The 17472-nt window shown below is 39.0% G+C and overlaps 1 protein-coding gene across 1 annotated transcript in view; it reads left to right on the top strand.

Moving 5' to 3' along the window:
• MAST4 (microtubule associated serine/threonine kinase family member 4) overlaps positions 1-17472 on the top strand; it is a 552565-nt gene that overhangs the window by 348479 nt on the left and 186614 nt on the right. Inside the window, 1 exon segment of the mRNA XM_054688294.1 lies at positions 5138-5218. Coding sequence (XP_054544269.1) covers positions 5138-5218 — 81 coding nt within the window.

The following is a 17472-nucleotide window of genomic DNA, read 5'->3' on the forward strand; positions in this document are numbered from 1 at the left end:
GCTTGAGAACTAGAAATCTTGATAAAATAAAAATTCTAATTCATTCTAGTGTTGCTTCTCAACAAACCAATGGTTGTCATATTTTTTTTGAAAAAAAATGTTTCAATTACATTAGAGGAAATGAGTCATATGGGTTCTTCATCCACAGTAATAGAAGCCCACATAATTTGAAGTTATAAATACTGTGAATTGATACAGTCCATGAATAAATACAGTAAGAAACTTTCTGCCTTCCCAACTATTTGTTCTCCATTATTCCTCTTTGATTACTTTTATCAAGTGTGAGCACTACAATGTTCTTAAAATTCTGCTTTTGAAAATAAAAACTGAGCTTCCAGTTGGTATTTTCCCGTTGCAGGGTTTTGCCTGTTCACACAAGTCTTTGGCTCGCAAGAGAGTTCAACTTCCCCCAAATTAATGCACTTAGTTTATTCCTCTTTCTGATGATTGCCATATATAGAAAAGAATTTAATTATTTTCATTGGGCACCATTCTCCGTCTCTTTCTTGGGGAACATGAATGATTTTATTAACTCCATCAACAACATGTAAGCGGAACTTCCTAAGGGTGGCCGAATTCTATTTGAGAATATCACTGGGAGGTGGGGAATAGTTGAGGTTTGCTGAGATAAACTCCTTTACAAGTATGATACTGTTGCTTTATTTTTTTTCCAGTCTGCATGGTGAAAAGGACTTTTCATTTCACTGAGGTGAAAACTGGGTCTGCGAGTGGAGCGACTTTCTCAAACAAAAAAAAAAAAATCAGAAACCAATTACTTGATATGCACAGCTGAAAGCCTCATTCCCTTAACAAAATCAGTGCAGTGTGCACTGCTGTTAACCTGAGGAAAGCGGCTGACATCTCTTGATTACGGCTAGAGGTGGAAGGACCCAAACTTGCAGGATCCCCCTCCCCCTCGAGAGATTGTTAGTCCAGTCCTTCATAGAGGTTCGTTTTGGCTCTCTGTCATCATCGGGACGCTGGCAGGGGCTGTGTGTCATGGTTACAATAGAGTGTGGTAACATATAACAACCATGAAAGCCCAGCGGGAAAGGCTGCAGATTCCGGGGCTGACCTTGGAGTAAGTATTGTCTGTCTTTAATATTTTAATGCTTTCTGCATGGCACTCGCTTTCCTGCAACCAATAGCTCTTTAGCATTTGTTTGCACTGACAGCCTCAGAGCTCTGCAGTGTGAGGTGGAGGAACATGTCTTAAATGCATGGCATTTGGTTTCAGCTAATGTGGAGACCTGGACCCGGCAATTTGCGTTGCAGTCAGAGGAAAAACCCTGCTGCATTTTTAAAGTTACTAAACCTCAGTGCTGGAAACATCTTAACAGCTCATTGTGAAAGAATGTATCAGCAGGCCGTGGTGTGTCTGTCTTTTTCTCCTTCTCTCTTACTGTTTGTTTATCCCCATGCTGCCTTTTTCTAAAGAAAGGCCTCTGTCTGCATTGAATAATAGAAAACATTACAATGGATGAGAGTGCAAGAGAAGGGTTATTTGTGACATTCATTAGATGTGATCCATGTTTTATCTGTGCAACAGAATATTAATGAACTGTAGTACATTTTGGGTCTTCTCTGCAGAGTCTCCAGCCACTGCATGCAGTGTGTTTACCTAGTTGGGCTCTGTTTGCTTAGCTGTTATTTTTTTTTTAACCCATTAACTCATATGACTGCCTTCAGATTTGATGTAGCCACGTGAATATGTCCACATCTAATTCGTGGCGCAGAAGTTAAACATCTGTGATGCAGGAAGTGTCAGCAAATTTTTATTTTAAATCTGTTAGTAAAGATGCAAAAACTGTGAGTTAGTCAGTGCTGGCACACTTAAATAATAAGCAACAAAATAATTCTGGTAGAAATACATAAATATCCCTTCTTCTAATTGATAATACAGATAAAATATTACATTTTTATTGAAATCTTCTGTAGTCCCAAACATCTCACACTGGACTATTTCCAGGAAGAGACTGCAGGAAGATAACTGTGCCCAGTTCTGTGTGTTAATTATTCCTCTTGAATTCCGCAGATGCGTCATACCAGGGAAATTATTTCCTAATTTAAATTAATAATAAGACATTTCTGAAAATATTTAAATACTTTTCTGATCAGTCCTTGCTATAAAATTGTACACTAATTGTATACTAATGAGTGTTCACTTTCATAAAAGTTAGAGGACTCTTGCTAGATGTGGCATTTTTCATAATAGAGATACTGTTTCACACATCACCCTAATGTTTTCTCCCTGTCTCTCTCTCCAACCTAACATTCAACCCTTACCGTCTCTGTGGTCTAATTTAGAAACATGCATTTTTTCTTCTACTTAACCTTCTTCCCCTAGCCTTCTGGAAGTTCATAGCTGAGATGCCCATAGCTTTGTGTTCAAGACAGGACATTAACCCCCAACTTTGCTTTCACTTCCATTTTCACTTATGCTGCTTCCTTGTTGATTTCTTTGAACTTAGTATGTATCATCTCACTTTCAAGCCTTTTTTTTTTCTTTTATCATTTAGTATCTTGTCCGTGATAAAAAGAGACACTGAAATGTAAATTCTTAAATACAAACTCACTTGTATCAAATATCCATTGATAATTTGAAGGACTTAGGTATGCCACAAGTTTTATGACTTTGCCAATGATGACACAGGACATCTGGGTCAGCTAACCATGGGGGCTCCGTGGATATTGTTTTGGCCTCAGGCACACCCCCTTTGTCTCTTTGGCCTCTACCTGGTAAATATTACTGTACATTTAAAATAGATTACTCCTCTGTCAGAGGAGATTGAGCCAGGAGAATAATGAATCAATTATTTCTGTAGTGCTACAATGAAATTTACTTTGATCATTTTATTTACCTTGAAATGTAAACTTTTAATTACAAATAGCTAAATTTACATTCACTCATAGACAAAGTTAATTCTGCAGTATTTGAATAAATTCAATTTCTAATCATTGTAGAAATGTTAAAATGAAAAGACAGCATCAATTATATTAAATGTGTATATATATACTTTTAAATATAAATGTATATATACTTTAAATATAAATGTATGTGTATACTTTTAAATATATATATACTTTAAAATATATATATACTTTTAATTATTTTGAGACTTATAATAGACCAAATGTGTAGAATAGTTTTTAGATATACTCTCAGAAGGTATTATTTTTTTAATGAGGGTTTTTTCCTTTTAAAAATATTTTTTTGTTTTTAAAAATATTTTATTGAAATAGCATCACAATATAACATTATATAACTCTCAGGTATGTTTCATTAAAAATCAGTATATTACTGTTTTTACCTAAGCAGAGTTTATTCCGTGGGTACTGTACTGCTACAGATTATTACACTAGTACATTCATACTGTAGATGCAATTCAGAACTTCCCACCTTATCAATAATGTGAGGCAGTTTCTGTTTCCTTTTTAGAAACTGAAATCCTAGATGTGAGATCAAATATATGAGTATTTCAGAAATACTCAGTAATTTATTCAGAAATTTATGACTTGTAAATAATCTATATGTGACTTTCCATTTTCTGAGAAAGAAAGCAGATTGTTTTCTCTTCCTTTTTTTTCCAGTTTAAGTGTAGAATTAGGCTCAGAGATGCTTTATGTCTCAGTTTGGAGATATGGAGTGGCGTCAGTGCTTATGAATGCCTATTTTAGGACTGGAACGGGCAGATAAGACTGTACTTAGAGAAAATGATGGCCATATCAGTGGACATTCCTGAAAGTTTTCCAATGAGCTGCTAAGTTGGAATACAGAATGTTTGAGAGCAGCAACTTTTGAATGTGCTCTGAACATCTAAGGAAACTGATTCCTTAGTTTACTAAGTATTAATCAAATGAGCTATGGTGTTAGAAGGTATAAAACTTCATCCGTTGGAATACTATATTGAATAAATTGGAGAATTTTTTTAAGAAATAGTTTTATATCTCAGTTTAAGACAGATACAGCCAAGTCTCAACTATCCATACAATGGGAAACAATGATGACATTAAAGTGTTGATAAGTTTAGATCTGATTTTAACCACTGTTGCCTCTCTAGTCAAGGAAGGACACAGTAAACTTAAATGAGCCTATATCCAGCTCCATCCCAAGACTCCTTTCAGGTTGGAAGGCACAATATGATGAAGAGGTAGAAGAATGTGCTTTGAGAAACTCATTGAAGCCATGGTTTTTTCTAGGGCTCACTGGAGCCCAAGAACTGATCCCGGAATTCACCTAGCTAATTCTTATTCTGATTTTGCCATGCAACATAATTGGAAATTGACTAGCATTAACTACAAATTTTGATAGATGTGCTTGCAAAATTCATGTAAGACATCAAATTTAAGTTTATTTCTTCCCTAAAAAAAAAAAAAAGAAGACATATGAGGCCAAAAGCAAAAAGACGGAGTGTAATCTCACTTGGTAATGAATATTTGAGATTGGCTGGTGAATGTACTTGGGAGGGGAGGTTGGATGTGTTGGTGGGGGAAGGAATTAAAATGTTCCCCTGAGACATGAGTTTGAAAAAACCTCTCTGAAAGTAAAATAATTAATAGCTATATGTAAAAAATCCTGAAATTATTTATTGTGAATATAAGCACAACCACACTTTTTACCATTGCCCCAAAGACTAGGAAGCTTTTGTTGGATACTTTTTCTTCCAAAGTGCTTAAAAACATACCTTCCTTATGGAAAGGTTTGTTGCTTTATTTAAAAAACAATAATATTTTAACCTGGATTTTCATTTGTACTGCCTGATAACTATTTCCTTTTATTTCTGCTACCGATATCCCACTGATTCTTAATCAATATAATATACTCGATACAAAACAACACTCGATTTTCTTGCAAAAATCACATGTCAAAGCTATCTGCCAACTTGCTTTGTGACAAAGGAAAGGCACAAATAAAAATGGCAGCAGTGGTTTTAAGAATGTACTTTTCAGCAGGAAGCATTGCACTTGTTCTCAATTTTAGAGCTGAAAAGGGGCAAGTGATTAGATGATTGCCTAGTGGTGTTGATAGGCATGCCCTAGTGATTCTGGTCTAAAGAGAACACAGTCCTTAAGTGAGCTATGCTATTTTTACTGCCATCATTTCTTCCACTTGGAATGACGTTATTTTAACTTTCAGTCTCACTCCACGGAGCCTGAGTCCAACCCCATCCAGCCCAGGCAGTCCCTGTAGTCCTCTCTTCGCCTTCCACTTTTGGAGGTAAGCATGCTCCAGTGTCTGCCCAGGGCTAGTTGGTGTGTGCCTTCCCTTTCCCTAGTTGCCACCACAAGAGTTTAAACACTTGGGACTCTGCAATGTGTAATAAACAGATTTTCCACAGTGTCCTAGTGTTAACATATAGAATAAGGAAATTGGTTGAGTTGTTTATGTGATAACTTGCAGGAGCACTGAGAAAATGTACTGTGCTTATTCCATTTACTATATCTTACTAATATTTCACTTAGTTGTTTGACTTCTGTGTGTCTAGTACAGTTTTTCATGGTGCTTTCTTAGGAGATAACACTAAATTCCACAAATTTCAACCTATTTCTTATAATGGTACAGTTTACTACAATTCTAAAAAAAATTTCCTAATTTATGATAGAATGTCATAATATATGTTGCTACAGGTTCTTTTATATCCTGTTATTTATAGGATGAAACATTTAAATTGTCTAAAAAGATGAATATTTTTTCAATCTTCTTTAGAATTCCCGGTCACATATCCCCACCCTCTCACTTATAGGCTGATATAAATTCATTCTTCTCTTTTCTCTAGAGAAATGTCCCCAAGAAACTCTTCTTGCATTTTAGCAAGAATTCATGATAGGAAATATTATTAGTATAGTGTGTGTATAGTACTATGTTTACAAGAATTTTCAAGAATTCAATATATGTGAATCTTGGAGGTCTCCCCATATCTAATCAGAAAATATACAGAGTCCCCAGCGTTTCCCCGCTGTCACTTTTTAATCCTAAGAGGAAAAGTAGAATCAAACACTCAGTTGATGGAAAAAGTGACATAACATGGTTTTTATTTATGAGTACCTTTAATTTCAAATATGCAGATGAATAAAAAATTTGTCACCCTTGACATATTTGTTAAAAATGCTAACTTACTAGTTTTATGTTTAGATGATGTCAGTAAGATAATGTAACAAATTTGTTTCTCTCATTTTTCTAAAATAAGACTGAACCAAAATCTGGGAAGAATTGACAGGGAAAATGAGTTAATGACTATGAACTTTGGTTCTACTCTTCTGCTGATAGGATTTGACTTTCAGCATGAAAGTTCCATGTAACAGCATTTATAAAGCACCCTCTGAATATAGTAGATCCTAAAGGATAGGAATAGTTTTCTGATAAACTAAAGAAATTCCATTGTACTTGTAATTTGTCTATTTCTGGTGATGTGACCACAGGAAATTAGACTGTCTTCTGAACTTTATTCTTGCACATAACATGTCTTCATTAAATGCTTACATTTCCCTTTCTTATTCCTTCCTAAAGAAAATAGGCTATTCAAAACAAAGATGCTATAACTAGTGGAGAAGAAAAGAGAATATATGGCTAGCTGCTGGGGTAGTGCAGAAGGTTCAAAAAGTCCAGAAAGTGTTTTGAAGGAGGTGTTAGAATTGGCTGTGAAAATTCTTGAAATTTCAGTGGGTAGGGGTAGAGGCAAAGGACAAAACAAGACAGAATACAAGTAAGGCAAGGTGGTGAGCAAGTGTGACACAGTCTAGAAATGATGTGTATAGCTAGTTTATATGTTTGGTAGAGTAGAAGAAAAGCATGGAGTTGTACAGAGATTGATAAAGGTTTAAAAAAATTGATACCATGCTGTGGAGGTCCTTGAATACTAAGTTTAAAAGTTTGCATTTTGTTTTATAAGCATGCATGCATTAGAAGATTTTTTGAGTAAGGAAATGACTATCATTGCTCAGACTGAGCAGTGCTCTTACTAGCGTAAATGATAGCCTGGGGTTAGGCAGAAACTCCAACAAGAATGCTGATTTGGTATTTCCTGAGTAACAGGTCCTGGATTAGGAAATTGCAATGAATTAAATTGACATTTGGGAAGTACCTTATGTTTGACCAAATGTGCGCCTATATATTTTCACATTTGATTTAATCCACCTGTACTATTATTATAAGTCAGGAAGGAATGTGGCTTCTGTTTACAGATGAAGATGCTAATGCACAGAAATGAAATAGTTTAACTAGCCCAGGATTCTAAATTAATCCATTGTGACTAACTTAAGACTTAGACTTTGCTACAAGATCTTTTATGTTGAGATTTAATTATTGGTTTAGGTGGAACTTGTGACCCTTTTAGTCATTTTTATTTCCCCAACCCCTTTCTCAATGCCTGGGATATAACAAGCATTTGAAAAATGTTCATTAAAGAATGAATAAATGAATGAATTGGAAATAGAAGATGTGTTAATTACAGTGCTGTTTCACAAATCATCCACCAGATAAATATACAGTGGCTCAAATATAATTAAATTTTATTTCTCACTCACAGAGCAGGAGTGTGGGAGAGGATCTGCCCCACATGGTTATTTAGGGATCTAGGTGGCCCTTTAACATGTGACCTTCAAGCTTAAACATCTGGAATGAAAGCTCAGCTGATGGGCAGAGTGACAGCATGGGGATGATGGACATATCACGTCCACTTACTCCCGTTGCCTACCTTAGTAATCTGACTACACTCTAGGGGCCAGAAAGACTTACCGTTACTGCTTACTTGTGTTCAGGAAACCTAGAAAATGAATTTGGCAATAGCTGACAATCTTTGTCACAGAAGTTGTTGAAAGAAAAGTGTCCATAAAAGATGCTCAGTGGTTATTTTTTTTCTTTTTTAAAGATTTTATTTATTTTTTATTTATACAAGCACTGGGTACAGTCACAAGCACAGGAGGGCGAGAGAATTCACCAGAGCCAGAGCGGGGAGCAGAGCAGGCAGAAGGACCGAAGTACACTGCTGAGGGGAGCAGCGGGCGGCAGGAGAGGTCTGCACGCTATGTGGGACACTCCTTCGGTGGCCGGGGAGCAGCCGGGGATCGAACCGGCGCTACAGAGGCTGCAGGCAGCTTCACAACCCAGCGCTCAACTGCTGCGCCACCGGGGAGACCCTCAGTGGTTAATTTTGAATGAACCATTGATTCTCAAATTTCCAGCATTAATTGAATGGAACCCAAGAGAGCAGCATTAGAGAGGGAGGTAAATGTCATAATGACAAGTCTAGATTTGAACATATGAAGACACCTTTATGTAGGGATAGCTGCTTAGAATTAGGTATCTCTGATAGTGTGCCTCCAAGTGATGATCTAATATTATAAATTGTGGATATACTAAATATTTACACACACATAGCGAGCGAGTGAGCAAGAGAGAGAGAGAGACAGAGAGAGAAAGAGAGAGGTGAGAGAGCACATTTACTGTTTCTGCACAGATTTGTTTACCTTCCCTTGATTGTAATGGATCAGATTTCTTCTTTGTTCCTTTTTTATCAGTCATGTTAGAAGGTTTGGGAGAGAGTAATGGTGTTGAGCATTAACAATGTCTGTGCCCTTTTGAGGTGCTGACACATAGTTTCTAAATACAGCAATGGAAGATTTGGTTCCTTTCAAAGTAAAGCCTCAGAGGTAGGCTGCTCTGAGAAGTCCACGCAGGACACCGTGGGCTTCTCCAGCTCTGCCTTCTGGATGGTGGCCCTGAAATAGGAGATCTGCTGCTTCCAGGGCAGCTCTGTGGCTAAATAAAATTGAGGTGGGGCTTGGTATGTCTTGGGAATGAAACCTTGCACTGCTGCATAGAGTTCAGAGCAGGCAAATTTTGGCTCAGAAAATTTTCCAATAAACCTTCCTGAATCTTGAATGGGCTGCCTCGTCAGACTGTCAGCTTCATGCCAGTGGAAGTCTCCCAGGAAGCCTAATACAGAGGGCATTCCTACATGGAACAAAGTAAGACTACATTACTCCCCACGCTTCTTCCATCCTGAAATTCTGACACCCTTGTCTTTCAGCAAGACTGGAGAGAGACAAAACACACAATTTGTCTACAATCTTAAAAAAAGATCAGAATACTAGTTTATCAGTACCAGTGTGACAGAGAACATCTTGAAAATGTATGTATTCCTCATCTCTCTCCCTTCTGAGGCCACTCAGAATTCCCATGATCCCCAGCACTTAATAAATTGACTACAATTTGATGTCTGTTCATATAATGATGACATCAATGCCTTAAGGGTAATGTGGATGTCACCTGTGCCATCTTGAAATCTGGACTGTGACTAGATAACCAGATTCCAGAGGAAACTACTTCATTTCTGTTCTCAGTATCTTTTTGGCACCTCGCCTGCTTGTACTCAGTAGGAGCCCAGAAAGGTGCCGCAGGCTGCCCACCACTGCCCAGGAAACTTATTTCTGCTCTGACACAGTGACTTCCTTTTGCATTTCCTTATGCCCCACCTTCTGAGTGGATAGCATCCATTGTGTATTGGTTGCACTTCTGGCACTTCTATTTCATGTCTTCCCTCCTTTGAGTCACCTCTCCATTTAGCTCCTAGGATCCCCAGAGAGTAGACACACCATTAGCTATGCCTGATCTGGCGGTAGAATAGATCTCCCATTTCTTCTCCTTACAGCTTCCAAATCCCCCCTCTCTGTGTTTCATCTGTGACCAAAAACACACATACCCCATTGCTGGTAGGATTCAGTATTGCTTTCAGAGGAGAATATCACCATAGACTCCACAAGGACAATGACTTTTTCCATTTCTTTTGTACATATATCCATAAAGGCTAAAGCAACATCTGACATACATAGTGGAGGGTCCATTAATATATGTTGGTGGAATAAATGACTCTTCTTTTCTGGGATTCAAACCTGTTGTGATACTTTTATCTGTGCTCAAGACATGATGTACCCTTGTATAGTACGACCACTTGAGAATACTGCTGATACCTTGAGAGGTAGGAAATGTGTTTTGATTCTTCCATAAATACTAAATTATAGATGTCAAAATGTAACATCTGACCAGACATCAATTATAAATAAGGTTGAAGGATGAAAATTACTAAAGAACGGTGAACCCCAGAGTCTAGAGGTGGGTCAGTCTTGGGTACTCCAGACCCTACTTGGCTGTGAACTTCATTCACCTTACAGGACAGGCCCTAAAGGAATTGAGTTTGGGACCCTGATAAACCAGGAATCATGATGCCTAAATCTTGGTCCCTATCTGACACCTTTGTGACCTTGGGCAAGCCATGAACTTGTGCACCTTCATTGTCCTCATCTGTGAATCTCCTGTTTGCTTAACAGACAATATAAAATAGCAGCTTCATAGAAATTTCATATTAATACTGTATATTAGCAGAATGGGGCATGTGGTAACCCTACAGGGAGTGGGATGGATGGACAGGTGATACCTTAACAAAAGGCATCAAGGACAGTTGTCACATAATCTAATTTTGCCAGGATCTTGTCCATTTGTCCTGTTGCTGTTGGAAAGCATACTGGGTATCCACTGCTGTCTGAATCCCTGAATCCGCCTCACTTCACTTGTTGCCATGGTGAGGGGCAGACATAATAGCATTTACCAAATACATGGCAGTCAGCTGTGATTTTGTGTCTTCTTTCCATGGGAACCTGTATGGGTGGGGAAGTCACCTGACAGCTAAGCCCCTTTAGTTTCATTTACTTTGTAGGATGAGCATTACCATTGGTCTCTTTTTCATTCTATTTTCCCCCATTTGTTTTGTGGACAACATTGAAAAAACTGAAGAAGTTGGTACCAGATGGCATTTTCTTGGTACTCTACAGACACCAGTTCCTGTGCCTTTGTGAATGTGGTGTTTTAATGAATTGCCTTATGCATCCCTGAGTTTTATTTCTGAATCCTTATAGAGGAATGAATTTGTTCAGTGCAGTCACTCCAAGGATGGCCCTGCTAGAAAGACACAGACTGGATTAGGAGTGCTGTACTTGTTCTGTGGGTGTGGTGCTGAGATAGATGGGGAAGGTGGGGTCTCATACCCTGGAAGGCTGGACCACAGGGAAAGTGTGGATGGGCCAGTTAGCATGTCCCTATGCACCATCCGTTTCTTCCTGTGCCACCACCTGGGGGCTCTGTTGTTTGGAAGAATCCAAAGGAGACAGAAAGATGAAGTGCCTGTGGTGCTTTCTGGTGTGGCCTGGGAGAGGACTAGTGCAGTAAAGGGGAAGGGTGAGTAGAATAACCTTCCTGCAGAAAGATTCTTGGGTAGTTCTCTTTGAGTTTTCTGGAGCACATAATTTTTATGAACTGATATCATAAACTTACCTATTATGAGGTCACTGGCTCTAAGGGATGCCACTTTGGAGCTTCAAGGGCAGTTAGAGCTTTCAGGGAGTCCTTTGGGAGCCCTGGCTCCTGTAGGCATAGGGGCCGGTGTGTGCCTGGCTGTGAGAGCTGTTCTGGAGGCGAGGTGTTCATCATGAAGATTCTCAATATTTTGATAAATGTTTGCCCTTTCATAGTAACCTTTTAACTTGGTCTACTGACTTGGGAGAGAAGCCACAATGACTGACATAGATATTTGCTTGTGCAACAGGTTAGTTTCCGACAGGGCCTGCTGCCTGCTCATTGCTGCCCTTGGCCCTCTGCATACATTAGCTCATAATGCCTTCATACTGTGCCTGGGGGGCAAGCTTGGTGTTTGGGGTTTGTGGGCATAGAGCCCAGGCACAGAGAAACAACACAGCCATGGTGACCGCTTGTTTCAGTTTCCCCAGACTCAGTTCCATTTATGCCTGTTGTCCCAGTGTGATTATGAAAGGGCCCACTTTCAGTTTCAAACTTGCCAAATTTGGAAAACAAATTCTACCTACTTATAATACCTAGAAAGCAACTTGAATTGGGTTCAAATTCAAGCATGTGGAGAGATTGCACACTCTTGTTCTGTGGTACTAAGTGCACTGTTTTCCTTCAACATACTTCTGCTCACAATCATTTTAAATTTGCCTCCAGGGGAAAAAAAAAGTCATCTCATTGATAAAGGAGGTGCTCTTGTTGCTGTCTGGGGTTTCTCTGCATGCTCATTCTACGTATACATTTTTCAGTCCTTTAGGAATGGTTATGGGAATGGGGAACACAATTAAAGCTGACTTGTGGGACCTTTATTTCATTTCATTTTGTTTTATTATTTTAAACAGAGCATAGATGAGGTAATGAGAGTTAAATTGACTTCATTTTGGAAATCAGGCTATGGGCCCCAGGGGTTTGGATAGCTGCCTGTGCGCTCACCTGAGCCTATCCTGTTCCACCAGCCAGGGCTGCTGGTGATCTAGGGGTCACAGGCTTTGACTTTGCTGTGATGGTGGCAGGGCCCTGTGAGCCCTCTTAGGAGACAATCCTCTTGGGGCCTGCAGAAAGCACCCCACTCCATGTGCAAGGAGCCAGGACTCTTCCTTTTTAGCATCCACCCTTAAATCTGCATCTGGCCCTATTCCCTCACAAGGGTCCATTAGTACATGGTCTTTCTGAACCAAATCTTATGATGACTTACCAAACTTCATGAATTTTGACTTTAGAATGTATTGAAATTATAGAGCTTTAGCAGTTATCTTTTACTTACTGGATATTCTTGGGAAAAATGAAAAACTTGCTTTGCTCTGTGTATGTATTGGGAGGAGGTTGTGCCCTATGTCCCAGTTTGTTACTGCATTTCTTTGAGAGGAGAAGGAAAAAATTTCCCATCATTTAAAAAAAAAAAAAACTATTTCCTACACTTAAAATGTGACTACAGCCATTAACACCCACCCTGTTGATAAAAGAATTAAGTTGTGATATTCTTTGAAAGCATAAGCTGGTAATGCTGATGTGAAACAAAGAGGTGTCTCAGTAAGAGGAGTGATACAAATGCAGGATTTAAAAAAAAATTCTCAAGTTTCTCTAGCAGTAACTTGGGGATAATAATACCGCTTGGAGGTGTTATAAGAATTAATTAGGTAACATTTGTGAAAAGTTCCAAGATGAGTGTTCTGTTGTATTATTATTAGCTTCATAGTGTTCTTGGAAACCCAGAACTCAAAATGAACTATAAAACCCCACCTTTGTATTAAGAATGTTGCATATTCTAATTGAATGTGACAGGGAATGATTATATATTATGAAACTGGGATAGCTGTACTAATGGTCCCGGGTGAAAAGGAGATGAGCTAAATTTCATGGATTCTTATGCTTTTCTACTACTTTTCCCATGACAATTTGCTTAGCTGAATTATTACTGGATCTAGTTGATAAAATATTATGGAGCTACTCCGAAGTGAGAGGAACATTTATTTTCCTGTGGTGGTATTGCAATTGTTTTTCCATACCTCTTTATATAAAATACAGATTTGCCTTAATCTTTATCAAGTCCTGAGTCAAAAGTCATTTTTAATTCTCCTCTGGCCCTGTTTTTTACAGTGTGGGCGTATGGGTGCAGATGTGTGGATCATCCACCAGGAAATCCTATGTAATCTGCCTTTGTGATCCTGCCACCTCTATATACCATTTTAGTTTGAACCACTCTCATTCTGCCTCCTAGTAGCCTCCTAAATTGTCCTCTTGCTTCAGCAGCCTTTGCCCCTTGGGGTCCATTTTCCATCCAGCTTTCTAGGGCTCTTCCTGGTGTCAGTCACTGCTCTGCTCACAACCGCCCCTTGCCTGCCTTCCTACCCCATCACCTGCTTCCTGCCTCTCTCACTCATTTCCTTTTGGCCATAGTAGATTCTGTTTTTTATCTTGTCCATTCCAAGCAAGTTCATGTCAGGGCTTATTTTCTCCTGTTCCTGATATTCTCCCCCTATGCTTTCATCTTTAAAAAAATTTCCAAAGCTACCCAAAAAAGAGGGAAGAATAGTAGAGTCAACACCCATGTTCACCTAGTCTCACCAGTGAATACTTGCCAAATCCGCCTTACCTGCTAGCCTCCTTCCCTCTTAACCACTATGTATGTTTTTAAAGTACTTTTGCTGAACATTTGAGAGTAATTTGCAGGCATTCACACACTTCACCTCTTAATACTTCCATGTGTATCTCCTAAGAATAAATACATGCCCCATCGCCCTACGAGTATGCTGCCATCATGCTCCCAAAGTAAACTCAGTTGCAGGATTATTACTAAGCAGGCTATCAAATTTCATTAAATATCCCCCACAAGGTTTTTTACAATTTTTTAATCCAAGATCCAATTAAAGGTCATGTATTCCATTTAGTTGTTTCCTTTAATTTAGAACAGTCTTACTATTTTCTTTCTTTTGTCTTTTCATAGAGTTGACATTTTTCCACCATTCAAGACAACTGCTTTGTTGACTATTCCAGAGAGTCAACTTATCTGATGTCTTCTTCATCATCAGATTCATGTTAAACATACTGGAGCAAAAAAAAAAACAAGCAAACAAAATACATACTTGGCAAAATAGGTAGTGTTCTCATAGAATCCCATCAGGAATGAGTGGTGTCATCCAGATTTTTCCTTGAAGTGATAACCCTTTTGCTTTATGAAGTAATTTCTGGAGTGACATTTCGAGAACACGTGAATGTTCTTTCCCAGCAAACTTTGATCCAGTATTTTTTGTTTGCATTGGTGACCTTCTTGAATCAGTTGTTAGATTGCTGCTTACCAAATGACACTTTTCCAAATCTGTTATTAACTCATGTCCTTCATTCAGTTAAAGAATTTTTCTTCCACTTCCCCCTAATATTTCAGGATTAACAGTACTGACATGCATTTTCTGAAGAATACTATAAGAAACAAATACATATTTAGTGTGTGGTAATCCAACAGCCATTCCTCTTTTCATTGGTTGGGTTGTTCTAACATTTCACATCAGGAAGTCCTTTTGAGCCAATTCTTCCTGGGTCCTTTTGACATGACCTTATTAATTTCTGAGCACTTCTTTTCTGGCACAACAAAATGTTCTAGCTGTGCGGAACAGTTAGAGGCGTACTCTTCCTCCTGAGCCTCAAATGCTTCACTTCTTCGCTTCCTCAATGTCTGTGCTAAACGTTACTGCAACAGAAGGGTCTTCCCACTCTCTAAAAAACACCCCACAACCCTCCTTTAAACCTGCTTCATGTTTCCTGTGCTGCCCATCCCTGGTCCACAAGACATTCACCTGTCTGACTGTTGAGTATCTTACCCATCTCTAATGAAAACGCCAATGGGCAGGGAGTTGCTTATTTTCTCCCCCACTGGTCCCTAGTGTCTGCCACACAATATGTCCTCAACAAATACTTGTTGGAAAAAAAGGTTGAATGAATTTACCCCCACAGTGTATGTGCATCGAGCTCTTTTAGAGGAGCTGCTGCTTTTTCATTTAATTCTGAGATGAATCAGGTAGCAGGGGTTCACATTCATTTGTGTGGATTTCATTGCCATTTTACTTCTAGTTGTTCTCCTACCTTTGGATTCTGATGATAGTCGGAACCATTACTGACAATGCATCACAGAGAAGACTCACTGCCGGTGGCTTGGCAATGACAGTACGGTGTCTGTGATGGAGGTCACCTGGGCTATTTTAGAAATGAAAAATGAAACACTTGTCACACACATTAGACATTTTACATAGTATGTAATTGTGGGTTCTAGGCACTGAGTAGAATAAGAATAAATGAACAAATAATTATTCTGTAAATAATATCTTAAAAGCCTTCAAAATTTTCAAAGTATAATATTGTTCCTGTCCTTAATTTCTGTTTTAACTGAAATGATGATGAGAAGTAAGAATGTGGGTCTGGAATTGTATTTAACAGTTAAGGTGGTTGATGGGTATAGTGGACTAAATTGGGCCCTAAGGATACCAAGTCCTAATGTCTGGAACCTGTAACTGTTGCCTTACTTGGGAAAGTAAGAGGTGATTGCTTCTTTGCAGATGTGATTAATTTAAGGATTTTGAAGTGAGGTGCTTATGCTGGATCCTTGCAGTCCTAAATCCCATCAGAAGCATCCTTTAAGAAAGAGGCAGAAGCAAGGAAAACATTCTCCTTTACGGCCTCCAGAGGGAGCAGGAATTGTGGCCTATTAATACTCATTTTGGACTTAGGGAATTTGTTACAGCAGTTTTAAGAATCAAATATGATAGTAAAATGCACATTCCCTCACTTTTATTTTGACCATCCACTGATGCTGAGAGAATTGTGTGAGCACTTTTACCTCCATTTTATAGGAGGAGGAGCTAGGCCCTAAGGAGTCCTGTGACTTGGACCAGATCTACTCTGATTCTTACCCAGTGTTCCCTTCATACCCTGCCTCCTCCTAACCAGAACCAGGGAGCAACACAGACAACTCATAAAAATAGTGCCGAACAGGCTTCTGAGAGGTGGTGCCCTAAGGACATTCTTAAAGGATAATGGTATTTAAAGTGTCCCACAGTCCAGATGACTCATTCTCCTTCAGATACTGCTTCAACTTTCCAGAATTGAAAGACCTTTATTTTGCATGTGCTCTTATGTCTGTATATGCTGTGTGTGGAGGAGAGAATCCCTTACCGCCTAGCTGACTATACATTTTAGCCCCATCTTGTGGAATGTTTTTCTCCTCAGTTTCCGTGTGTGTCATGGCCTCCTGGCTTGTTACATGTTACAAGGCTCCAGATAAAAGCCCCAGAATGAATAGCAATTCAAGCCCTCCATGCCTAAGCCTTCTGGAAAATGCTTGCTTATACTCCCTGGCACCATTAAATTCTGTTGGCCTGTACTGCTAAACCCCAGTTATGTGCCCTAATTTATTCAAAAGTCATTTTGCTTCTGTAAGCGAGGCAAGGTGCTGGGGAGATGAAGATAAATGGGGTTTCATTCCTCCCTTCAGGGAGCTCTCAGACTGTATGGAAAGTACACAAGTAAATTTTGTGTATTATAAGTAATAGGGAGATGGTAATCCCTGCTGCTTCCTCCACCCAGACAGATGCAGGACAAAGTGCTATATTTAATAGAGGCAGGGCTACAGCCTTATCTGGGAACCAGCGCATGCACTCCAGGTAAAGCATCTGGCAGGATCTGGATCGCTGGCATCCTCAGTGTAGACCTAGATATTTTGTGTGTGATGATTATGATGTACTTTGGTTTTATCCATCCTTTACCTGTTACCCTTCTGGAACCTGCAGCACTGTCTAGGAGCCATGGTTGGCTGGGCTTGATGAATGGACTTATTTAATGTCCATATTTGTATTTTTTGGAAATTATCAGTCCAAAGTTGAAATTTTTGTTTTGGAAAGATAATTGACTGCAGGTCAATAGATCATATTTCTGTTTTCAGGATCACTGTTCACATTGGGTATTTCTTCTTAACTGCTCATTTGTAAGATACTCTCAGAATTCAGTGTTGAGACTGAATTCTCAGAGGGGCTCAGAGGCTGCAAATCACACCATCAGTCACCAGTCTTTGCTTTGGTAATACTGTGGATGAGGGTATGAGGGCTGGATATGCACCTATGCTATAGATC

Source organism: Talpa occidentalis, unplaced genomic scaffold, assembly GCF_014898055.3.
Source record: "Talpa occidentalis isolate TD23 unplaced genomic scaffold, MPIMG_talOcc4v2.1 talOcc4.6, whole genome shotgun sequence".
NCBI classification, from domain to species: Eukaryota; Metazoa; Chordata; class Mammalia; order Eulipotyphla; family Talpidae; genus Talpa; species Talpa occidentalis.